General features: G+C 43.4%; 1 protein-coding gene across 1 annotated transcript in view; it reads left to right on the top strand.

The window, feature by feature from the left end:
* Positions 1-25404, top strand: part of LOC121714108 (E3 ubiquitin-protein ligase PDZRN3-B-like) — a 54685-nt gene extending 29281 nt beyond the window's left edge. The window contains exons 4-10 of the mRNA XM_042099289.1: positions 14487-14788; positions 16983-17070; positions 17869-17964; positions 18292-18354; positions 21611-21712; positions 22486-22602; positions 23069-25404. Of these exons, the coding sequence (XP_041955223.1) occupies positions 14487-14788; positions 16983-17070; positions 17869-17964; positions 18292-18354; positions 21611-21712; positions 22486-22602; positions 23069-24802 (2502 nt within the window). The 3' untranslated portion in view covers positions 24803-25404. The remainder of the gene's footprint in view (positions 1-14486; positions 14789-16982; positions 17071-17868; positions 17965-18291; positions 18355-21610; positions 21713-22485; positions 22603-23068) is intronic.
* Positions 25405-25656: the final 252 nt, after the last annotated feature.

Below are 25656 nucleotides of genomic sequence, written 5' to 3'. Positions count from 1 at the left end.
TGACTAGCTGTAAACTCCGCTAGCAACTTTCCATGCATTCAGTGTAGTTTAGCTTAGTGCTCATGGAAAGTGCAATTCAGTCTAGCAGGAAATGAATTTAGTTCATTTAGTACATTTAGTTTAGCATTATGTTTATGCATTACCTCCGTATGGTCTACGTCTGTGAGTGTTTAGTGAGTCTCAGACAGAGGCGGACAGAGTACACAGCTTCATTAGCCTACTTGAGTAAAAGTACAGATACCCTTTGCTAAATTTTACCCAAGTACAAGTAAAAGTACAACAGTCAGATGTCTACTTATAAGTAAAAGTACTGAAGTACTTGTTTTTAAAAGTACTTGAGTATCAAGAGTACATTTTCTAAATATTGAATTACTACTGCCACAGTGCTTACATTTATGTACAGAAACGTCCTACATGGAGTTATGAAAAATGTTAATACCTTGGAGAATGTAAAAGGAATTGAAAGTAAAATCAAGTCATTTTCATCTTTTTACCATGATGCCAGGGATGGGCAGTATTTCTAATACATGTATTTAAAATACGTATTTCAAATACAAAATACTATTTTGTAATTGAAACACTTGAAGCGAACACTATCATTAACTTGTTCAGAAAATTGAAATACTCTGGCGAGGTGGGGCCACGGGTTGGCACATTCCCGGGATGGAGCTGCTGCGTCTTCATCCATTCGTCCATGGTTTTGTCTCTTATCTAAATCTAATCATGGAGTTGACTTTGGCGGAAAGCTGAAAATGTTTGAGAGGGAAACAACAACTTGAGGGTTTCCAAGATTTTTCTTTTTTCCTTTTTTTTTTTTAGAAGTAGTAACGGGTACTCACGGTTATGGATAGAAATGTAGTGGAGTAAAGAGTACAATATTTGCCTCTCAAATGTACTTAAGTAAAGTCATGAGTACTCCCCAAAATTGATACTCGAGTAAAGTACAGATCCCTCAAAATTGTACTCAAGTAAATGTACTCCGTTACTGTCCGGCTCTGGTCTCAGAATATTAATAAACTCGTTCTGTGCACCTGAACATTCCATGTCGCACGTCTCCCTTGCTATAGGGCTGACAGTGATGGTATAGGAATGATGCATGTAATATAGCCCATTCAACTACTTCTTTTTATTTTGCTTGTGCAGATGCTGTTTTATGTATGTCAGTGCCTGAAGGCATGTTTTGTTTCAACTTTTCCTAAAGGAATAAATGGGAAAAGGAAAAAGGAATAAACCAGTTTTGGTCTCAGTCTCTTCAACGTCTGACTAATAGTTATATACTAATATATTAATAAAGCTTAACCAACTTTATTATAAGGGTCCCCCATACTGATAGTTATATTACTAATATATTAATTAAGCTTAACCAACTTTATTATAAGGGGCCCCACACTGATAGCTATATACTACTAATATATTAATTAAGCTTAACCAACTTTATTATAAGGGTCCCCCAAACTGATAGTTATATAGTACTAATATATTAATTAAGCTCAACCAACTTTATTATAAGGGGCCCCACGCTTATAGCTATACTACTAATATATTAATTAAGCTTAACCAACTTTATTGCAAGCGTTTCTGGCGCCGACAAGAGTGGCGGCATGTCAAGGTAACTCCGTGTTTTTTTCTTGAATTTCCCCTTCGAGATCAATAAAGTATCTATCTATTTATCTATCTATCTATTGTAAGGGTCCTATGGGGAGTGGTTTATATTGGGATAGGCAGAAGCACAGTTTAATAACAATTAGTTAAATAATAATAAGTCATTAACTTTTCTATTAACATATAGTTTGTAAATAAACATTTAACATTTAAATGATGTAAGAAATAACTGTTAATTAGTGCCAAAAAGACATTTAGTTAACTATTAACACATATTAATACAATATTAGTTAATAGATTTGCTAAAACATTAACATACAGATTTTATGCAAACAACAAATATTTAACTGATGATGAAAAAACTATTAACTTGTGCCAAATAGATATGTTAGTAACAATTAACAAATATTAACAAAGGGTTAGGTAATTACTAGTTTGCTATTTATTATGGCACCTTATTATGGAGTGTTACCAAAAATTCTATAATTATGGTTATCCCTCACATTACAAATTCAAATCAGCTGAAACTGCCTAGCACCCAAAATGGAAAATGATTGGATTTTTTATTCTACCTTACCTACCTAACTGCAACAGAGAGTTGTGGCTTTAGTTATGAAATAGTGAGTTGATGTTGATTTTGAACTCTTTTGAAGACTATTTTGAACTCTCTTGAACTCAGATCCTTTGGCCTGGCCAGCCCCTCTGAGATGGCCAAGTCTGTGTTGTGTCGAGTCTACCACTTTGACTAGCAGAGCACGCTGTGTGCTGTCCTCGGACCGTGAGGTACCTTTCATGGCCCATAATCCCACTGCCTCAGCAGCCGGCTGGCAGCCCACAATCCCCAGCATCCACTGGTGGAAGCAGGAAGAGTTTTTTTCTCCATCTTAATATTGTGTGAAAATGTTCTCCCCATCTCTCTCTCTCTCTCTGCTTTTGAGAGCCTGACGAATGCGGTTTATCATTTGACTCCGCGCTCCATTTCTGTCCAAAACTCGCCCACATTTGAGTTTTATCCATAATTAATGTCAAACTGCTGGTTCCCCTTAATGTCCCAAGTGAGAGGAGAAGGCTAAATGAATATTATCTTTTGGAGCTCGGGGTTTGTTGTCAGATGCCTGCAGACCCCTGCTGTTTCTTTTGCGCTGTGCCGTAGGGCAAAGTCAGAGTAGCCTCTCTGGTGTGCTGCTTCAGTGAAATTGGACCTCTCCGTTGCCTTCACGTTGGCCTCTGTTTATCTTGGCTGGGATAACATACTCCAGAGAAATCTGACTGACCACTCACAGTAACTTCCTCTCTAAGAAGTCAGCTTTTTATTTTGTTCATGTATTTGTACTTACCGGTAGATTTTAGTAATCCAGCCTCAAAAAAGCCTTTAATCAAGAAAATAAAAATCTGATCAAATTTACAGACATTTGTTTTTCAAAACCTATTCACAGTTTGTGCACGTTAATAGGAAGTTCATGACTGTCACGTTCCTTTATTTTTCCTTCAGATAAGCAAGGCTATCTGCCCATCTCCATGCTTCCAGCACATAAATGTAATCCATATGACTCGATAGTGAGCTCTCGACTTCACTCCACTGGAAGGACCCCAATATATGTTGCACCCAGGCGATGCTACTTGCTATACTTAAGACTTGTGATACACTCAAGATAACAAAACCAGTGTGATTATAGCTGTAACCCAGAAACAAATACAGACATATGAACCTTATGTGTTCATATAATTGAATTAGACATCCTTACAGTTCTGTGGTTGCTACCCAATGGCTGCTATCAGCCAGTCCAGTTTCAGCTGACTTGTACTTTATGCAGTGTCAGTCAAGATCTACTTCAGATCATTACCAGATCTGTTCCATTAGCTATAGGTTTTATTTACTGTGCACTGTCTCTTGCTCCTTGGCTGCTGTCATGTAAAGTTCTCTCTCCAGGAGACTCTTGTAAGACAGACATGTATGAAATCAATATGCTATGCTGCCATCTGCAATATCTTTAAGATGTCGTTAATTAGTACTCCTGGGCTTTTAATACTTGCTGTTTCTGTATGTGTGTAATAGATCAAATCGGGGGGTGATTGAGATCCCTTACAGAATGGAGCTGGATTGGTTCAGTACTGAAACGTCATGGCAGTACTGATGCTATTGTTGGCTGGCTTGGCCAAAATTACTCTAAAAGCATGGAATGCTTTAACATAGAAATGTAGGTCAGTGTATGTGTGTGTGTGTGCTTGAAACTGTTGTAGGCAGCCCAGAACAGCTGACCATCACTTATTTTTACTATAGTAAGTGAGGTGTAAAGAACTTCATTTACTGGAGTCACTGGAGGAAGCCATCCATAATGTCAGCACTCTCAGAATTGTTGCAAAAAGGAAAATCCTACACAAGGGTTTTAATTCACTTACATGAACGATTGAAAGCTGTAGTCACCTACACCTGTACCTCTGCCTCTACCAAAATCAAGAAGACCAGTATATCAGCAGGTTCTAACATGGCACAACCTCTCTGAGTCTATACTAAGGTAGCTTTTTTAATAGATATTTTGGAGGCATTACGCAGATGATGTATGATTGGGACTCATGTCAGAATAGACTGCATCAAAAAGAGTGGCGACATTTCCCACCATTGCAAATGCTCAGCAAGTGTGGGGGCAATCTACCAATCCCTACATAATAAGGCATCGTCCTACATTTTTTCTGGAAGTTTCCTTGTCTTAGTGTGTGTTCATTTGCTTGTCATTTTCTCATGCTGGGAATTCTGCAAATCTGCTTGTTTTAGGCTGCCTGTCTGTAGACGGTGAGAGAAACTCTCTCATTACAGCAATCTTTCCATCATCTGTCACTCTGTCCACCACCCCATGTTAAAAAATGACCTTCAGACTGACACTTGCGGAGAGCCAGACCCTCATATTTCGCACTCTTTAGTCAGACACTGTTTTTTTCTGATCTTATTTTTTGCACTGCAGACACAGTGCACACACACCACACACCCACACACACACATACACTTTTTGCACTGTAGACACAGTGCACACACAGCACTTCAGCATAGGCAGAAGTAGATGAATGAAAGTAGGTTTGAACAAAATTCATTGCTAATGTTTACCATGGATCACACATACAGTAGACAGCAGTCTACTGTATGTGGGGAAATAGAAAAACAACAGCACTTGATGTATTGCTGTAATTTGCACTTCCTTCTGGTCAAATAGTATACATGATGCAACATGATGCAAATACAATACCAGTACAGAGCTAATATAAATATCTTAAATAGTATTAGCATTATATCCAGAGTGCATGTGTTAAGATCGAACTTGTTGTATATAATCCTTCATGTGAAGGAAGAGGAGCCTGTCAAGTGTAATTTTGCCCTGTGGGTTAAGTGAAGATACCTTCTAATTTACACATTGCAAGTGGTGTCTTCCTCTCTGCCCTCAGTGTGGTTTCCAAAAGAGCTCGCCGACTCGTTTTCTATTCCATGCAAAATGAAGCTTTTTTGGTGTCACTCATGTGGGTCTATCCCCGTTGTTTCCTCTTCAATCATTTTTTTAAATGACATGTTTTGGGTGTGATGGATCATCTGTATTTGTTACGCCCCATAGTGCTTGCACTTGTCAAGCCACCCAAACTTTATTGTAGACACAGGGGCCATGTGAAAGGTAAATACAGACACTGCAAAGACAGACAGTCAATGAAAAACAAAAGAGTTCTGTTTTGAAGAGTTGTAAGCCTCTGTCTGTGACCTGAGGTAACCATTGCACAGGCTGCAGGTACTCCATTGTCTCCACTTTGTAAGCAGCCTCATCCTTACACACACACACACAGAAAGGGAGAGAGATAGGGACCTCCATCTCTAATTCTGTAATGAAATTCTGCCAAAACACAGAAATATGCCTTTGCCTAATAACTAAACCATATGTTCATTTCACAATATTGCTCTTGCAAGAAGAGTGCTGGATTATATGAATTGCAAGGAGCCAGGGAGGAACAGCGTCGGTGTGTGTATGTGTGTTTGCTTGCTTCCTCCTGCCCTTCATGGCGAGCAGAGAGAGAGTCAGACTGACATCAGACCATGTGCGTCCCCCTGCGGTTGATCACATGGCCACTCCTGATGGGCATCGCTGATTGTAATTCATAGTCGAGGCTGTTTTCCCCGGCGTAATGCAGAGACCCTGACTGAGGAGCCTGCTGATTTCACCAGATTTCCGTTTTTCTGCCTCATTTGGGAAACTGAGTTTGTTATAACAGAGGGAGATAAAAACATTTAGTGGCATCGTAGAAGTACAATCAAATCAAACCAAAATTCTATCAGTATAGAAGCGTGTCAGTATGTATTGTAGCAGAACAGCAGGAGAAGGATGTAGTGTTGGTGAACATGAGGATCAGAAGGACATCAGAATAGTTGTATATTGGAAAATGAACCCAATTATGTATAGTGTTCAGTAGAGGAGAATCATTGGTGAGTATTTAATGTGGAAAGACATAGGAATTTGAATGGAAGGTGTAGAGGGACATAAGAACGGCTGAATATGCAGTGTAGAGACATATCAATCCCTGAAGGAAGAATGTCTACCCTGCTCTACTGTTGTTATGTGTAGGAGTATGATTAGAACTTCACAATCAGTATGTGTTTTAGAAACAAAACATGATTAAATGTTGTGTGAGAAGACAGAAGTGTTTAGTGTATACAAGTCAGTGAGTATAGGTGTGGAAACTTACCTAGTGGTAGTGTAGAGACCGTGATAGTCCTTGAATATGAAGTGTAGAAGGATGACCACACTGGCCGACAGCTGGTGCTTCTAATGGGTATGACCTCACCAGATAGTGATGTTAAAATCAGTGCCAACACAACTTCACATTGTGGCCATTAAAGTTAAGTTATAATAATGTGAGTATGGCAAAAGGTTGTACATGGTTCAGCTCAAAGGCCAATCAATTTACAGCCATCCCTTTAGGGCTCCGGAAGCAGCATGTTAATTGTCTGAAATTGTTAATGGCTCAGTCTGAGTGCCCAGAATTTGTATAAACAGAGAGTTTTTGAGCATACACTGGATTAGAATCGTGGACTGCACCACTAAGGATGGACTGCAAACACCATCCCACTTTTTTTATTGTGTCTTACTTAGAGACTTAAATTCCACCATTTGGGGAATTACACTTATTTTCCACCTCCCCTTGAGTTAAACAATTGAGTTTTACCTTTCTCCAGTTCATCAAGCCGTTTTCTGAGTCTGGCGGTACCACTTTTAGCTCCATCTTAGCATAGATCATTGAATTGGATTAGACCATTAGCATCTCACCTGCTAGCATCACATTTAAAAGTGACTAAGATTTCCGGTAATTTTCCTATTTAAAACTTGTTTCCTCTCAAGTTAGAAAGTGTAATAAGACCAACGGAATATGAAACGTGGCGATTTTCTGGGCTGATTTGACATGGAACTATACTCTCATGACGAAATGAGTGTAATTCCCCAAATGGTGGAATATCCCTTTAATAAATCAATAAAAAGGCATTATAACAATGCCTTTTTGAGTGTATAGTTACAAGGTCTCCTTGTGTTTCACATTAGGCACTTCATGTCAGGGATATGGTGAGGTTTTTTTTCTTGCCTCTGGTGAGACATTGTTTGAATAAGCTGTGTGAGAGAGGAAGACAGTCAGCCTTGTTCTGTTTGTTTTGTCTCTCCCCCCAAACCACATATATATATATATATATATATATACACAGTATGTCCCAGAGCTAAAGGCATTGTAATATCTGACCTGGGCTAACGCTGCTGATATTCAGATACAATGACAAAGCAATCCCAGCCAGCTCAAGTGGATAAGGTGGTTGGAATGCGTAGGTGCATTTCTAAATATGTTTTGATCCCATTCTAATAAAACATTTTTAAGAATGAACCACCATGAGTGCTTGCTTTGATGTCTCTTCTTTTTGATGGATGATAGTGGAGGTGGGGAGATCTGCCCGTAGTCCCACGAGGAAGGTGGAGATGAAGATGCAGATGGAGATGGAGACCAGTGTTTGAACAGGTGGTGTAAACGTGTGAGTCCCAGTGATGATGTTCTAGCTAGACCTTCTGACGCAGACACAAGAGCACATGTGGAAGGATATTGCATGACATTCAGCGCCAAAACATCCCCTCCCCTCCATAAAACCGCCACAAACATTCACAGTAATAAAAGTTATGACGAAAGAGAGGGAGTGGAAGTGATTTATCTATTTTTTTCCCCACACCTCCACTAATATATGTGAGGGCATGTTCTACCGTGGAAAAACAACCCCCCAGAAAACTTTAGAAAGTGAACTCTGACATGACTTTCACTGATGGAAATCCCAAAGACAAATGCCTCTGTTGTAAAAGCATGGTGCTGCTGTGTTATTATGCTAATGGTTGTACATTTCGCTGTGAGGGGATGGGTGAAGGTGTTGTGAGCAGAGGTAAAGTGAAGTGAGGAGTGTGCATGACACATTGTGCGTGTATGTGCCTCCCCTGTAGGCTACGATGATCACTGCATGAGTCACACAGGTCAGGAGGAACAGGGAGGCAAACCGCAGTCCTCTCGTCTCTTTTCCAAGAACACACTGCAGGTTAGGACTCTCTCTCTCTCTCTCTCTCTCTATCTCTATCTCTCTCTCTCTCGCTCCTGGACTGTCATCAGGTAGATGGGTCACTCCCCCTGAATCAGGCTCTTAAAGTTTCTTCACGAGATTGTCACGTGCCAGTACCATGGGCTTTCGGTTTCGAAAGATTCGGGTCTTAGGCTGCTTAATGTGCCTGGAGGACAGTGGCAATTACTGATGACTATTTATAGATACATAAAAATTAAATTAAACTGGAATGTATTTCCCATAAAGGAAAGATATAGCTGTTAAATGACAATGAGAGTCAACATTTCAACATATCAACATTCTCTCCATCGTTGTTGCACAACAGCGTTGGGAAGCGCACCTCTCCACTACTGCTGATGTTTACAGAGCCTGTCTGAGGAAGATTTGGTGTCTATCCATTCTGCATAGAATTACTCAATAGATATTACTCAACAGAAGTGATATGTATGTCTTGTGTTCTGTGAGGTTTTAGCATAAAGTTGTGGATAAACATCATGTATCATGATCATACTTCACTGTGGAGGTTACAATAACTAATGAACTGTTTTATGTACTACTTTTCAGAAGTGTTATGTATGTGGTATTCTATGGGGTGCGACCATAGGTAGAGTGTAAATAATAGTAAATAATAATAAATAATCATCACCATCCTGCCCTCATATATCCATGCTGCCCTTGTGGCTCACTATAAAGACGAACTGCTCTGACTGTCATCTATTGACAGGGAGTCTCTGAGCCCTTGGCCCTGTAGTAATGTAGTTACTTATGACTCACTAGAAAGTCATGTAGCATAGCTGAGCACTAGACCATATGCAGCATATCAGACTCAAATACAACACAGCGCAGCACCGAGAAGATGCACTCCATCACAAGGTTATTTTCCATCAAGTATTTATCCCTAGGGAAGATCATGTTGATTTAGTTTGCAGTGCTGGACAGTACCCTGGAAAGGCCAATATGATGCAATTACAAACAAACATGATGTGTGTGAAGATGGGCCTGACATGGCAGGTTTCGTTTGTTGCTGTAGTGATGACAGGAATGATATGAGACACAATGAACTGACAATGATGTTGCATTCAGTGTGAGGAGAACACATTCCATGTGTGGAATATGAGGACTAAGCTGGATAGCTGTAGAAAGTTACCCCCTGCTGGTAAAATGATGGAACTGCATCATGCTGGGGAAAAAGCATGTCCCACACTAAATGAGAGCCCCTTTCTCCCAGTCTTCAATAGTGATGACATAATCTTCAGAATGTTCCCAGAAATCTGGTGATATGCATGTGCATGTGTGGCTCTGTAAAGTGTTCTATCCTGCAGAACTAAGAGGCTGCATTAGACCTAAAATGAAGATCAGGGACAGCTACTTTACTGTGCTGATGGGGAAGTATATAGACACACACAGAGACACAGACACAGACACACACACACACTCAAACACACACACTGTTGTACCTGAAACGATGAAAGACAGTGACAGGAGAGTCCACAGGCAAGGCCTCTTGGTACTGCTGACCACACACACACACACACACACACACACACTCACACAATATCTCTCACTCACGCATACAAGCGCATACACACACACACACACACACACACATACACACACACACACACACACACACCATACACAAACACACACATTCACACGCACACACACACTGACAGGGCCAGCAAAGGAGTCTCAGAGGCAGCAGCTGGCTGCTCTTGTGCGCTGCTTAGGCTTTTGTTGTGCTCCTGATTCACAGCGGCACCACGTGACACACATGCCCCCAAGGTTTGGGTGCTACTGTATCAGAGACGGCCAGGGCCAGAGCTCCTTGGGACACTAGATATGTATGTATGTATGAATGTAGGTGTTTTAACCCAGTACTAAGGACAGGGGGCATACATTTATATATGTTTCATTTTTACCCTACTTTCATAGGCCATTTCACTTGGAACTTGAAACTCCCCGTAGGCATTGTATGCACATGTTGTGTGTGGATGATTTTGTGCACAGAGAGTGGAAAAGAGTGGCTCTGTTGCGTCAGGTTAACCGTGCCAGCTCTCCTGGGAAGCTGAAATTGGGAAGGGACCCAGGGGGACTGGCCAGGGGTCTGGGAACTGTCAATGTGATGGGGGGGAGTGTTTGTGTGTGTGTATCTCTCTCTCTCTCTCTCTGTGTGTGTGTGTGTGTGTGTGTGTGTGTGTTTGTTTACCGGCAGAAAACTGAATGCAGAGGGAAATGGTGTTTCTGAATGAGTGAGCAGTTCTGTTGTTTTGCAGAGGAAGAAATAGAGTCTGGGAGGGGGTAGAGATGGGCAGAGTCCTTCATGCACACACACATACACACAGTCTTTCTCTCTCAAGCACACAGACACACACATATGAGAGCACACAAACACACGCACGCAGCTGTGTAGAAAATCTCACATAAACGTACATGCGCGCACAACCACAGACACATACAAATGCACGCAGGCATGCACAGACATGCACACACTCACACAAGAACATACACACACTCTCAGTTTATCTTTGTCTTTCTCTCTCCCTCTCTGTCTCACACACACACACACACACACACACACACAGAGAGAGAGAGAGACGCAGGGCTAGCAGGGGCCACTCTTCTATTTAAATCTCAGTGATACACTTGTCTGCGCCGCTAGCGGACAAGCAGCCAGTCAGAGAAGCAGTCGCCTCCACGTGCATTAGGCTTTCTGTGTCTTTTTGTGAGTGTGTGTGTGTGTGTGTGCATGCGTCTATGAGGAGCGTGCAACGCTGGCGCATTTGCACCATGGGCTGCCGTCTGTGCTTGGTGCAGAGGTCGGATGAGCACTGCAGACTCCTGCACAACATCTGCCAGGTAACAACACCACTTAAAAGTGACATGAATGCCTGCTTTCTTGGTTCTTATTGTTAGATGTGGGTCTGTGCATGTGTGTGTGTTTGTGTGTGTGTGAGAGAGAGAGAGCAGTGTTTGTAGTTATGTTGAGAACACAATTACCACAATACCTTGATGGATGCTGAGTTTTTGCTTTATAGCTTTTATTTGTATTCAATGCAGTTGTTGGTGCAGTGTTTTCCGTTCTTCTGTGCTGCAGCCCTCTACATTTTCCTGCTCATACTGTATCTGTGAGTGTGTGACTATCTTGCTACTTGGCTGTCTGCTAGTTTTTTCATGGGCCATGGTAGTTAGGTCACTACCAAGGGCTGAAAACCGACTCAAGTATGGTAGTAAAGAACCAGGTCAGCTTCAATATGATGGTAATGTTCTCAGGTAATGCTGTTGTCGGCCTCTTGTTTTGAAGTGCAGTTAAGGAGCAGAAAGAGTATATTCATGACTAGGCAGTTGTGGCTCAGTGTGTACGCCCGCTTTTGCCTTTAGTCTCTTGTTGGAGCCAGCAGTATACCTGTTGTCTGTTGCAAAATATCTGCCAACTTCTGATTTGAGATCACTCAGTATAAATCTAATGTCTCACAGTTTCCGCCACACCATAGTTGTTTTCATTGTCTTCATTTGTTACATCTGTCATTTGACATCAGTCAAATCCTGTTATTTATTTTTTTCATGGCAACCCTATCAAGCTGTGTGCATGGCTGATGTGCGAGCCAGGAGATTAGCACTTAGGCTAACCCTTGCTGTCAAATTTCCCATAATCCAGTGGTGGTGGAACACACAGAGATCTAAAGATTACATGGCCTACTTTAGCAATCGAAGCACACAGTTTGAAATGTATGGTCCAAGAGCATTAAGCACAAAAGCAGCAGTGGGCATTGGGTGGCAGGCGGTATGCAGCGGGCGAATTTTAGACCCGTGTGCCAGGAGGCACGTGAGTAACGTGGAGAGAGCAAGGAGATGGGAGACAGTGAGCGAACGTGAAACATGACGTCGACTGCTCCGCAGACGGGGGAGACAGGAGATCTCAACGAGCGCAGCTCAGTGTGCTGCCGCTGACGAAGCAAGAGGAGACAAGCGCCGTGGAGATCACAGCGAGGTGCTTGGACTTGGCACTGACTTGTTCATTAGGACTCGATGATACTCTCAAGTTTGATCTGAACTTTATTGGTTGGGGAGGTGCTTAAGACTCTGAAGAAGTTTCTCTTTCTTTAAGACACACATACACACACGCATAAATGATCTCTTGGATGTTATAAGTAATGACATTAAAGATCTCTCAGTGAGAGCATTAGTTAGCCTAATAACTGTCTCCCACAGCAAATGTCTTGTGAAATGCTGTTCTGATTCTGCTGTGATATTGAGTGGATCTAATTAGGCGTCTTTCTATGTCAATGGAATTAGTCAATCTTTAACTATGTGTGTTATTTGTGTGTGTGTGTGGGGGGGGGGATCCGTTAAAAAAGTCAGGTTTACATTTAAAGCAACACAATGTAAAAGCTGTGGTAAATTTTCGATGCCCCGGGTTCCCATTTCCACTACGCTAAGGTGGTAACCAGTGCATTGAAACTGATGAAAAGGGTTCTGCACGTTACAACAATGTTAGTGCAATACTTGGTTTGCTTGAATCAGTAATGTCTGGGAAATCAGAATGAGCAAAATGAGTTTGAAGCCACTATGTTAAGGTAAGAGATCTACACACTGTTGTGTTAAGGGTGTGTAGAGCATGGATGACTAGATGAATGCTACAGTGGATTTCTGCATCATCACAAATTCATTGGTACATTTGTGTGGTTCATGTTGGAGTGTCCACGGCAACAACCATAGTCTTTTTGTGGCCATAATCTCCATTTTGCTGTCTGGAAAGGCTGGCATGTGCTTTTTATCACTCCTCTCCCTTAGTTATGCAAAATACCCATGTGGTTGTCAGAAGCCAGGAGGACTGTGCAGTTTTGCTGCTGAGGAGGGCAGGGGAGGTGAGCAGCAGTGCCCTTCTGGCAGGTTTCACGGCCCATGAGCAGCCGCTGAGCAGATTGGAGGGGATGGTGTTATCGCTTGGCAGAGATAAGCATTCATCTATTTAGGTTATTAATATGCACATCAGCCATGCACCTTTGCCTCTCTCTCTCTCTCACACACACACACACACACACACACGTACACACACACACACACACACACACACACACACACACACACACACTCGCCCAGGGGCATCTCTGTGTGAATTCTGTCTGATTTAGTTTGGGCTTTCTGGACCAGAGCAGTGGAGTTTGGCCCAGACAGTACTGTGCAGTCAGGACTGTTTTTTTTCTGTGCCATTAATGATACTGTAAATATACTGATACAGAAGTTTCCCCAAGAAAAGACAACATGCATAGATATTGATTGGGTTTTGACCGGGCAAGAGACGATGGTTTAGTAAACCAGTGCAGTCTGAAGGGGTGAGGGGATACAAGACCAAAAACGGAAAACCGTTAAAGCAAGAGCAACACAGACAAAACACATTGACCCACAGGCACTGTGCTCATCTCTACCATCGATCTCAACCCTAGCCATTTCAAATTGTTGGCCCGAGAGTGTCTTAATGGAATGTTAAGGTGAAGACCAGTGAAACAAGACAAACACGGACACAACAACAGAATGGCCTGTTGTTAATGGAATATTTTAAACAATGTGCCCAGTTGGAATTACAGGGGTGGGGGGGGGGGGGGGGGTCAATCATTTCAAAAAGGGGAGCGAGAATGGCAGTGACTAGAAGCCTTTGTAAGGCCAGTGACCTTAAAGAAGCCTCATCAATGTTATCTACCCCAGTGCACAAACACACACACACACACACACACACACACACACACACACACACACACAGACAGACATGCACACACAGTTCAAGATGGGACACAGGGTGGGTCAGAAGGTTATCACCACTGGGTGCAGGCCATCTCTGAGTGCTGACAGACCGTTTAATTTAGATTGTGGGTCCCTTGAAGCCTCACTGAGCTTCCTGACTGCTGAATTGAATTTCTCCTCCCGGTTTCAGTTTCATTTGAATAGGATTTGCAATTTGCATTTGCATCCAATAAGCAATTATCCACTGAGTGTCGAGCGCTACCGTGTTACTGTAATTAAGTCTGGTATTGAATGAAACACCTCTGGACTCCCAGTGCAATAACCTACAGTATTTGACTTCCCAAATACAACTTGACATGTCTGTTTACTTGACATTATTTATGTAGGTAAAAACAAAATGTGTTTTTCCATTGTTGATGGTTAACACTGCTCTGCAATATTGGTGTTGCTCATGGTTATTTCATTGTTTTTAGCACAGAATCGGAAGCACTATACAGCAGTAACACACCACTAACACCTAGCCTGTCTCCAGGTGAATGGCAGGGACCTGTCCAAGGCATCCCATGACCAGGCTGTGGAGGCCTTCCACCTGGCCAGAGAGCCCGTGGAGGTGCAGGTGCTGCGGCGGACGTCTGGCACACACACACCGACAGCAGCAGCAATGGTGTCCATGTCTGGCAGACCAGCCTGCAACCACAGAGGAGTGGACAGCAGCACACAGACGGACATCACCCTGGAGCACATCTCCACTCTCACCCAGATGCCTGCCTCTTCCCTGGGGCCCTTGGCCATGTCCCCCATGCCTATGCTGGGGGAATACCTGCTACCCAAAGAGTGAGGAGGACACATGCTCATTCACTATCACTCCTTATATAATAATAATAATAATAATAAATATAGCCGCAAGCGGCAATGGCGGGCCCGAGCACCTGCGGGCCGCAACCCATGACATGTCGGAATCCAACAAAGCACCGACGTGGTGCGGTTGTGAAATGTACATATTTGATGCGTGTGCTATTTGTTTTTGTATTTTATTTTCTGCCACATTTACTCGCTTGGCCAGGTGGGGGCGTAATGCAAGGCAGGCCCATTGGGTGTCATCATAATCATAATATATATTAACCTGAGAAATTTCAGACCATTCATTTTAAGCAAAGAACATTTCTGATACACTTTTTGGTTGGCCAGATGGTGGCGCTATGTTAGGCATGGAAATTACACATGTGAATATCATCACAATAATGATATCCAAAATGTTTGTAAACTTTCAAATCAATCACTTAAGGCATTGTCCATTTCTGGCACATTTCCTGCTTGACCAGGTGGTGGCGCTATGCCAGGCAGGACCATTGGGTGTCTGGATATCATCATAATCATAATATCTATTAACCTGAAAAGTTTCAGACCATTTATTCAAAGCATAGAGCATTTCTGGCACATTTCCTGCTTGGCCAGAAGGTGGCGCTATGCTAGGCCTGTGAATTACGCATGTGAATATCATCACAATAATGATATCCAATATTTTATAACGTTTCAGATCAATCACTTAAGGCATTGTCCATTTCTGGCACATTTCCTGCTTGGCCAGGTGGTGGCGCTATGCCAGGCAGGCCCATTGGGTGTCTGGATATCATCATAATCATGATATCTATTAACCTGAGAAGTTTCAGACCATTCATTCAATGCACTGTGATTTATGACACATTTTCTGTTTATGTGGTGAGATATTAAAATCATATCAAATATATTACAACATTCAAAAATCCATTCACAATTTAACATCAGCGACATTTTGGCATAATGTTTGCCAAATTTCAAATGAATCTGACAAACCGTCTAGGAGGAGTATGTTCAAATTGATCATGTGACATCAGTATAATTGTCATTCTTTCTGTTGCCAGTTGGTGGCGCTATGCCAAACATGCATTATGGGCATGTGAATATTATCATTAACATGGTCTTTAATGACCTGTGAAATTTAAAACATTTCAAGCCATGCATGGTGAATTATGACACATTTATTGTTTGTGTGGAACGGTATTAAAATGAACAATTTCGCCATTTTGTCAAATTACAACATATCAAAAAAGGCTTCACAATTTAGAATCAGGAACATCTCAGCGTCATGTATACCAACTTTGACATGAATCGGATCAACCGTCTAGGAGGAGTACGTTAAAATTGATCATGTCCACAACGCACAAATTCTCAATTACCTCACTTCCTGTGGGCGTGGCTAATGGCATGTTAATACAAAAGTTGTTTGTTTTTGGGAGTTACATACACCCCCCAAATTTGGTGTGTGTATCTAAAACTATATGCCAACCACAAGTCACAGTGACATAAGGGGGCGCTAGCGAGTCTCTGGGCCAATTTCAAGACTTTTCGATTATGTTAACCACCTCAAAATATTTGCCAACCACGGGATCAGTCACCTAAGGGGGCGCTAGCGAGTCCCTGGGCCACGCCCGGGGTCAAGCTCTTGTACCTAACTGCGATGCGTGACACCTGACGTGTGTGCCAAATTTCAAGAGTTTTCGACCATGTTAACCACCTCAAAAACAGGAAAGCAAAAAAGTGGAATAACAATAATAATAATCCTTACAAAAACAATAGGGCCTTGCGCCCTTCGGTGCTCGGGCCCTAATAATAATAATAATAATAGTGATATTACATTTTGTTTCATGGTGCCTTCCAAAGTGCCAATGGTCATACAATTTAAATAATTAAAAGCAAGGGCCATATGTTTCTATCCAAAGTGACTTACTGTGTAGTAGACCTACAGATTTTATAAATACATACTCTTGAGACTAAATTATGTGGTCTTTATAGATTTGACTTCACAGATTGACTAATAATAGCATTAGCCATAGATTTACATGAAAAATGCTTGAAAGATGTTTTACGGTGTGACAAAATGTACCCCAGGATTTGATTGTGCATGACTGAGTATTGGCTGATTGCATGTGTACAGTAGATGGTGATGAAGATGAACTGGTTTGTGCTGTCTTTTTTTTTCCTTCTGCAGTTGCATGCCAAACTGTGACTGTTTTTACTCCAGCGAATATCTAGAAGGCATTCAGCAAGAGCTTGACAAAGAGGAGCTAGAATATGAGGTAATTTTGATATTTGCCATCCTTGTGCACACACACACACACACACACACACACACACACACACACACACACACACACAGCTGTTTTGTTAGACTCTCAAGTAGATATATGAAGACTATTGGTGCTGACAGGCAACAAGATGAATCAGGTTGCTCCATCATTTTATAATATTTTTGACAGCTGAGTCATCTATCTGTCCTTAAAAGAAAGAGTATTAGGCATAGGATAAACCAACCGTATGATGAAGCACTAAAATGGGACACTAATTACTGTGTGTGTGTGTGTGTGTGTGTGTGTGTGTGTGTGTGCGTGTGTGTGTGTAAGGATGAGGTTGCTCAGAAAGTGAAGGCTATATAAAATTCAACTTCAATTTTTTGAAGTTCAACTCTCAGCTCTTTTGTCACTAGTGTAAGTGCCAAACACTTTGCTACAGAACTATTGTAAACAATAGAAAATATGCCACTTGCTGCTGGTCAATGTGATCCCCGCCTTAGGGTATGAAACTGCCATGGTTTACTTCAGTATGTTCTGATGATTTTTATCTCAACAAAAGCCCAAATTGCATCGGACACAGACCAAGGCACCGACACATCTGTCTCTTTAGACAAAGTCACCTTAGTTTGAAAGTACATCACCCTTTAATTCAACCCTTCATCTCAACAATCTGGTTGTGTGTATTCATCCTCATGACCAGTGTGTGTGTGTGTTGTGTGTGTGTGTGTGTGTGTGTGTGTGTGTGTGTGTGTGTGTGTGTGTGTGTATTTGCCATGACAGTATGTGTTTGTCTTGTGATTGCAGGAGGTGGATCTGCAGAGAATGAGCACCCAAGACAAGCTGGGTCTGACATTGTGCTACCGCACTGACGAGGACGAGACTGGGGTTTACGTCAGTGAGGTAACACAAACATCACAGGGGTCAGAAACACATACAGGGTGGGGACAGAGCCAGGCGAACCAGGAAGATATATTAAATCATCATTTGAATTATGGGCAAAGTACAATGTCTAGCCTAACTAAAGTTGTTTTAATATAGGCAATTTTGCTAATTTCACAGCATGGGCAAGACCTGAAACACAACATGAGTTGGGTCAATACTCCCACATGCCACACAATAACTAATTTATGCATTAGAACTTTGCTTTTTGACAGACTTTAAACTTTGCCCACCATTAACATCAAACATGTTTCCATATTCAGCATTTCATTCCTCTTTTTTGGGCAGATTGATCCAAACAGTATTGCAGCAAAAGATGGGCGCATTCGAGAAGGTGACAGAATCATTCAGGTATGTCACTACTTTCAAACATCGTAACAGGTGACTGGACAGTCCAAAATCACATACATATCCATACCCTTATTAATGTTGATGATGCATATACCAGGGCTTGAAAACGAAATTATTTTTCAAACGTTCCGTTCCGAACGGTTCAGGTAGGCCTATGTTTAACGTTTTCGTTCTTGCATGCGTTCCGCCACAAACATATCGGTCCTGAACCGGTTCGGAACGCAAAATATCGTTCGTTCTTAAAGTTCCGGCAGTGTTTGGCGGGCCTATCAAGTCTATTTTTGTGGACTTTACCTTAGATGAGACGTAGGGGAGAGCCGGGACGATTGAAACACGGGACGAATGAAACAATCCAGTTTTCTCCGAGTGTGATGATGATAGACAGACGTCCTTCGGTCAAAACATAGAGCATGTTAACCTCCTTCTATCAGCCAAATATCTTCCTGCTATGTCATTTTATCACGGAGTGATAAACGAGTTTTGATGCGCAAAAGTAAACTTCATTAGTGGTTACATTTTTTCGATTATCAATGAGTGTTTTTCATTTAAAGGTTTGACGTAATGCTTATTCAGTAGACCATTTAGTGTTCTCCACAATCCCAGACTTTCATATCGCATGCTTGTTTACATGGAAAGCAAATCAAGCTGTAGTGACATATGTCTGTGTCGGGACGATTGAAACACGTGTTTCAATCGTCCCGACCAGGCTGTAACTCCATGTATTTTAATTAAATGCACAAATAGGTGTGTTTAAACAATTATTTATGGAGGTAAGACATAGAAAAACAGTTTTAGGAAGATGAAAATACATTTGGGCCCACCAGATAGGGGGTTGAGTTTCCCCATGTTATCCTATGGAGACTGACGGCCGGTGGGTCGTTAAGCCTACTTATTTGGATGTGCATTGGCCTAACCCACCTAAAAACCTAGTGAAACGATATTTTCAACAATATAAACATGATATAAATGGGAAAGCTTACCGTTCTAGCTATAAACATGGCAGAATCATCCACTTCTATTAGATATTAGATATTTCAAAAACCGCTGCATACACGCTTCATGATGATGGCAATGAGTTGTTAACAGACATGCACAAAGACGTATAGCCCTGCAACAATATATCTAAAATAAAAACTTTTGGGAGTACCATTCATGATAACGGTTTTGTTCAAAGCTGAAAATGCATCTGTATTTGACAGAGGACAGATGTAGGTTAGGTTAGATGTAGGTGACCAAATATTAGCTTTCTGTGTGGTACGATCGCTATGTAAATTACGTTTAATTGAAAAGTGTTTCAACTGTCCCGGCTCTCCCCTACTCATTATTTCCCCTTGATTTAGCCTACCGTAGCTATGCCCAAAAATAATAAATCACAGGCAGCATCCAAAAACATTCAGATGGGCTATCCATCCCATAGCCAGACTTACTGTAGGCCTAACCTATGCCTATAAATAATTTCTTATCAAAAATATTTCTGGATACGTGCTAAACTCCTTACCTGATTGTAGCCTAAGTTTTATCCATATGGAGATCTTCAAAGGCTTGCGCTATAATTCCAACCCTGTTTATAAACGAACCTGTCTGTTGCTGACAAGGCCTATCTCATATTTCCCGTTTAACTCTTCTACATAGAATAGGCTACAATTGCGCAAACATTTCAAATCCAGACTTTAAAAACAACAAGGCGTGGACAGGCAAAATAGGCTATTACGCATAGGCTACAAACAATTTCCAAATCAGTTTCAGTAGCCTACGCTACGAGCTGGCCTAAGATCCGAAGTGGCAGACGGATAGGTTACATTACAACAGCAAGACAAAATATACACATTTGGACCAAAGGTCCATTTATTCTTTTTTTTTTTTTTTTTCAAACTGCAGAAATCAAATTATTAGGCTGTTCGCCTACAGTAGTTGGCTACATAGCGGCTTGTTAGCTCACATTAACAGTGTAGATGCGGGCTTGTTTTTCGCACAACCGGAAATAGTCTCCCTGACATAGGATATGCTTTTGTGAAATTTTATAAAATATATAGAGAACAAAAAAAAAAACGTTATTAACCGGTTTTGTGGATTTCAGAATAACGTTTCTGTTCCGGAACAGTTGAAGATCATTTTGTTTTCGTTTCCGTTTCTGCTCCTCGTAAAATTCCGTAAAATTCCGTTCGTTTTCGGTTTTCGTTTTCGTTCCTTGAACCGGTTCGGAGCCCTGGCATATACTGTACTGTACATGTAATAACAGAATGTGTGATGTAATATACCGGTAAGTGTTTGATGTACACTGCCTGGCCAAAAGAGGGTACACACTCTAATATTCCATTGGTCTTTAGCTTTGAGAACGTCACACATTCACTGTGGCATCGTTTCCACAAGCTTCTGCAATGTCACAACATTTATTTTCATTCAGCGTTGCATTCATTTTTCGCCAAGATCTTATATTGATGACGGGAGAGCACATCCTAAGGCCCTCTAGCACATCCCAAAGATTCTCAATGGGGTTAAGGTCTGGACTCTGTGTCTGGTGATGATGTCTCATGCACCCTGAACCACTCTTTCACAATTTGAGCCCAATGAATCCTGGCATTGTCATCTTGGAATATGCACATGCCATCAGAGAAGAAAAAATCCATTGATGGAATAACCTGGTCATTCAGTATATTCAGGTAGTCAGCTGACCTCATTCTTTGGGCACATAACGTTGCTGAACCTAGACCTGACTAACTGCAGCAACCCTAGATCATAGCACTGCCCCCACAGAGAGGCTCTTACCTATTTGCTTAGTTAAAGGGAAACTTGGATTAGCTATATTTCCCCCTCTGCTGGAGAAGTTGTGTATTACGCTATTTCAAACTATGGAAAAAGGTAATGATAAAGCACATGGATTTGTTTACAAGCTAGCGAAACGGTTAGCATACGTTTGACAGAACAATGTGGATGTTACAAGGTAAGAAACACGATTTCTTGTTTCTCACTTACCGGGACGATAGTCCCAAAGTTGCAAGGTTTGTTTTCCGCCTGGGGACGCTAGAGGGAGCGGGGAACGTCACCATTTTCACCGGAACAGGTCATTTAACCATCCAAATGATTTCTAAACGGGTTTATTAAGTTGAAATAGTTGACAAGTTACCCTTTAAATCCAGGTGGTGACCTTTTTTTTGGCCAGGCAGTGTATATACACACCTTCATTCATGTTGCATGCAATAATGAAAGTTGTGCATATGAACATGCGTAATTGTGCTGCTGTGCTGTTGTGTGTCAGATAAATGGCGTGGAGATCCAGACGCATGAGGATGCAGTGGCCCTGCTGGCCTGCGAGAAGAGCAGAAATGTGTGTCTTCTCATGGCTCGGCCCGAGTGCCAGGTTTGCTCACAGACCATAACTGTGACAAGCTCACACACACACACACACACACACACACACACACACACACACACACACACACAGAGACACACACACAAAGACACAGACATGCATGCACTCATTCACACACTCAACACACACACACAGACACACACACACGCACACACATAAATGCACAGGCACACACACACACACACACACACACACACACACACACACACACACACACACACACACACACACAGAGACACACACACAAAGACACAGACATGCATGCACTCATTCACACACTCAACACACACACACAGACACACACACACACACACACACATAAATGCACAGGCACGTACACACACACACACACACACATATACACATACACTTAAACGTACAAGGTCAGAATTGTGCAAATACACACATTCAAACAGTCCACACTGTTTAAATATGCTACAGAACTGCTGGAAACCATGGAAACGAATCATGTACAGACACTTCTGCAGCTGATTCAGACACACACTCTCTTGGAGCCAGCATCTCTCTCTGTTGTGAGAACTGATGAATGAGACTTGTAGATGGCTTTATTTTAGTGCCAAATCCTTACGATGTTGATCATGGCATGGCATCATTGATGTTACCACAGGGTTTGGTCATTCATATTATCCCCAGTTCCAAAAAATGATTCAAGAAATAGTAACATGAACTATTAAGCAGCGGTAAATCAAAAGAAAGAGAGAGTGGCCAATAAGTACTAACCTGAGGTTGTTGTTTTCCAGCTGGATGGAGGCTGGTTGGAGGACGACAGGAATGACTTCCTGGACGGGCTGCACATGGACATGCTGGAGGAGCAGCATCACCAGGCCATGCAGTACACGGCCAGCATGCTGCAGCAGGTCAGAGCCCCGAGACCACTCAATACTGCCCCCTGGTGGGGAACACCAAGACTGGAAAGTTAATTTTGCATGTGCACATGTTGGAATGGAAACAGCATGGAAAACAAGTTAGGCAATATGTATTTGTGTGTGATTTTTACTACAATAGTAATTAAGCAGGTGTTGGTAATAGAATGTACTTACCTGCGTACATGTATACTGGCAATAAGTAGATGAGACTAAGAGTGTGCCCAGTCAATCAATCATTCAATCAATCAATCAATATCTGGATCATAGGTAAACCATGACAAGCTGTGTCAGTTTGAGGTATATGGGATATATATATTACAACTTTGTATTGTATACCATATATACACTGTATATATGAAATATTATTCTTACACATTTAGATATTTTATGTAACAGCTGTAAAAACTAAATGCTGCATGTGTGCATTGAGAGCTACTGACTCCACTCTCTTCTCTAGAACATGCACACTAGGCACGCTGGGATGCATGACACCGTCGCCATCCTGTCTCACCACCACGAGAAGGACAGTGGCGTGGGCCGCACAGACGATAGCACCCGCAACGACGAGAGCTCCGAGCAGGAGAACTTGCCCGACGACACTGGTCTGACCTCAGCCGTGCTGCTGGGCGACCCCCACGCGGTGCGGGCCTACAGTCAGGACACGCTGGGAAGCGGCGGAGACGGAGACGCGCACCTGAGCAACGACTCCTTCTTCTCGGCCGACGCCGACGCAGACTCCCTGGGCCTCCTGGAGGACGAGTGCGAGCACTTCCGCGAGCTGCTGGAGCTCAAGTACCTGGTGCGGGGCAGTGGCGGGGGTCAGGGTTACGGCGGCGGTGGCCCGTGGCAGGGCGCCCACCCCGGCGTGGGCATGGGCAGCGTGGTGATGGCCGTCGACCCGGAGCTGGAGTTTCTGAATGCCGAGCTGCGGCACATCGAGCTGGAGTGCCAGAGCATCGTGCACGCTCACCAAATGCAGCAGCTGCACGGGCAGGTATGCGGCGGAGGAGGTGATGTAGGTGTAAAAGGCGGAGGAGGAGGAGGAGGAGGAGGAGGCGACCTCGGCATCAGCGGTGCTGCCGAGCCCTGGCTCCATCGCAATGGACTCCACAGGACGGACGCACGGCGCACTGAGCTCAGGGGTGTGAAGATAGAGCCTCCAGACGACGCAGACGTCGATGACGGCGGGCTGGACAAGGACAGTTCCAGCGCCTACAACACGGGCGAGAGCTGCCGCAGCAGCAGCACGCCGGGCCCCAGCACCCTGGAGCTGTCCTCCTCCACCAGTTCCACACAGAGACACGGCAGTGATGAGCCGGCCAAACACAAGCCTGACTGCAGGGGCTCCAAGCACCCGCTCTCGCCCATCCGGGAGTCCAGCAGCCCCTCCCGGAGCCGTCTGGCGGGTAAGCCGACAAAGGCCACGGCGACGACGACGACGACTGCGGCAGGGAGCAGACTGGGCGAGGTGGCACCTGCGGAATCGAGGAGCTCGGTGAAGTCACCGTCGCGCTCTCCTTACAAACACGCGCATATCCCCGCGCACGCGCAGCACTACCAGAGCTACATGCACCTGGTCCAGCAGCGCTCGGCCGTGGAGTACACCCAGAGCCAGAGCAGCCTGGTCAGCGCGTGCTGCGGGGAACGCGACAGCCCTCGGCCCTCCGAGTCCCGCGGGGGTGCTGGCAGCGGGGCCAAGGCCGAGTGGAAGGTCAAGGTGCGGAGCGACGGCACGCGCTACATCACCAAGCGTCCGACGCGCGGGCGGCTGCTGCGCGAGCGCGCCCTGCGCATCTGCGAGGAGCGCTGCGGCGTCACCACGGACGACGACGCCGCCAGCGAGCTCAAGATGGGCCGCTACTGGAGCAAGGAGGAGCGCAAGCAGCACGCCAACAGAGCCCGCGAGCAGCGCCAGCGCCGCGAGATGGTCAAGCAGAGCCGCGCCGAGGCCACAGGGCCGCGAGATGCGACCACCGCCACCGGTGGTGTCAGGGGGAGCAGCGGAGGAGAGGGAACAGACGACAAGAGGGAGCCCGACATCATTGAGCTCAGCCACAAGAAGATGATGCGGAAGAGGAACAGGAGGATCTTCGACAACTGGATGACCATCCAGGAGCTCTTGGCGCATGGTACGAGGTCGCCGGACGGCACACGGGTGTACAACTCGCTCCTCTCTGTCACCACGGTGTAGATGAGGGCCTCCAGAGCAAGGACTGCCTGGATTACCGCGACTTCTTTGCAATAGTGTTGGACTTCCAAGGCAGAGGGCCCTAATTTAAAAAAAGCAAAGTGCAAAGTTACTCAACTGAAGCTAATTTAATAATGTTGGAAAATCTAATAGCTAATTTATTACCATGCGCAAGATCCTAAGCACAAAGGTCCGTGGTTCTGCTCAATACTCCCACACACCACACGATAGCTTTAGTTCATGCACGAGACACTTTGCTCTTTGCCCAACCCTTTATACTAGGGCCCAGAGACTCACAAGAAAATTGGAAGAAAGACCACACACTGTTTTGGGTGACATATTCTGCCCCCCTTGATGAGACAATCACAGCTATATTATTAACAGAAGCCTGGTAAACGGACCAAAGGGCCAGGAGTCTTGAAAAGCTGGATTTATGGTATCAAGTCTGTCATTGACCAAATGAGTGTGCACTAATACGTATCGATGTGAGGAACAACGTGTGTCTGTGACATAAATCACTCCTTCCAGACTTTTGTCATTGGTCTTTTTCAATTGATATCCCAGGGAAGGCCTCACTGACCACAGACGAGGATTTCCGAATGACATGTATTTTTGTACATAATTACCATTAAAGATTTTCTCAAGCATAATGTGTAGTCCTTACCCAACAAGTCGGGTTGTTGTTTAAGAATTATTGTTTATTATCAGCCTCACAAGCTCATGTTTACTTGTTTAGCCATTAGTCTTGACATTTATTGCGGATTGAAATTGATAAGGATCTTTAGCTGGGGTGTCACTGGTCCAGAGGGGTATTTCACGAAGGTAGAATTAAGAAATCCAATATAAGTGATAAAGTG

Source organism: Alosa sapidissima, chromosome 7 (genome assembly GCF_018492685.1).
Source record: "Alosa sapidissima isolate fAloSap1 chromosome 7, fAloSap1.pri, whole genome shotgun sequence".
NCBI lineage: Eukaryota > Metazoa > Chordata > Actinopteri > Clupeiformes > Clupeidae > Alosa > Alosa sapidissima.
Note: the sequence above shows the minus strand (reverse complement) of the source record. Positions and strands in the feature narration are given on the sequence as shown.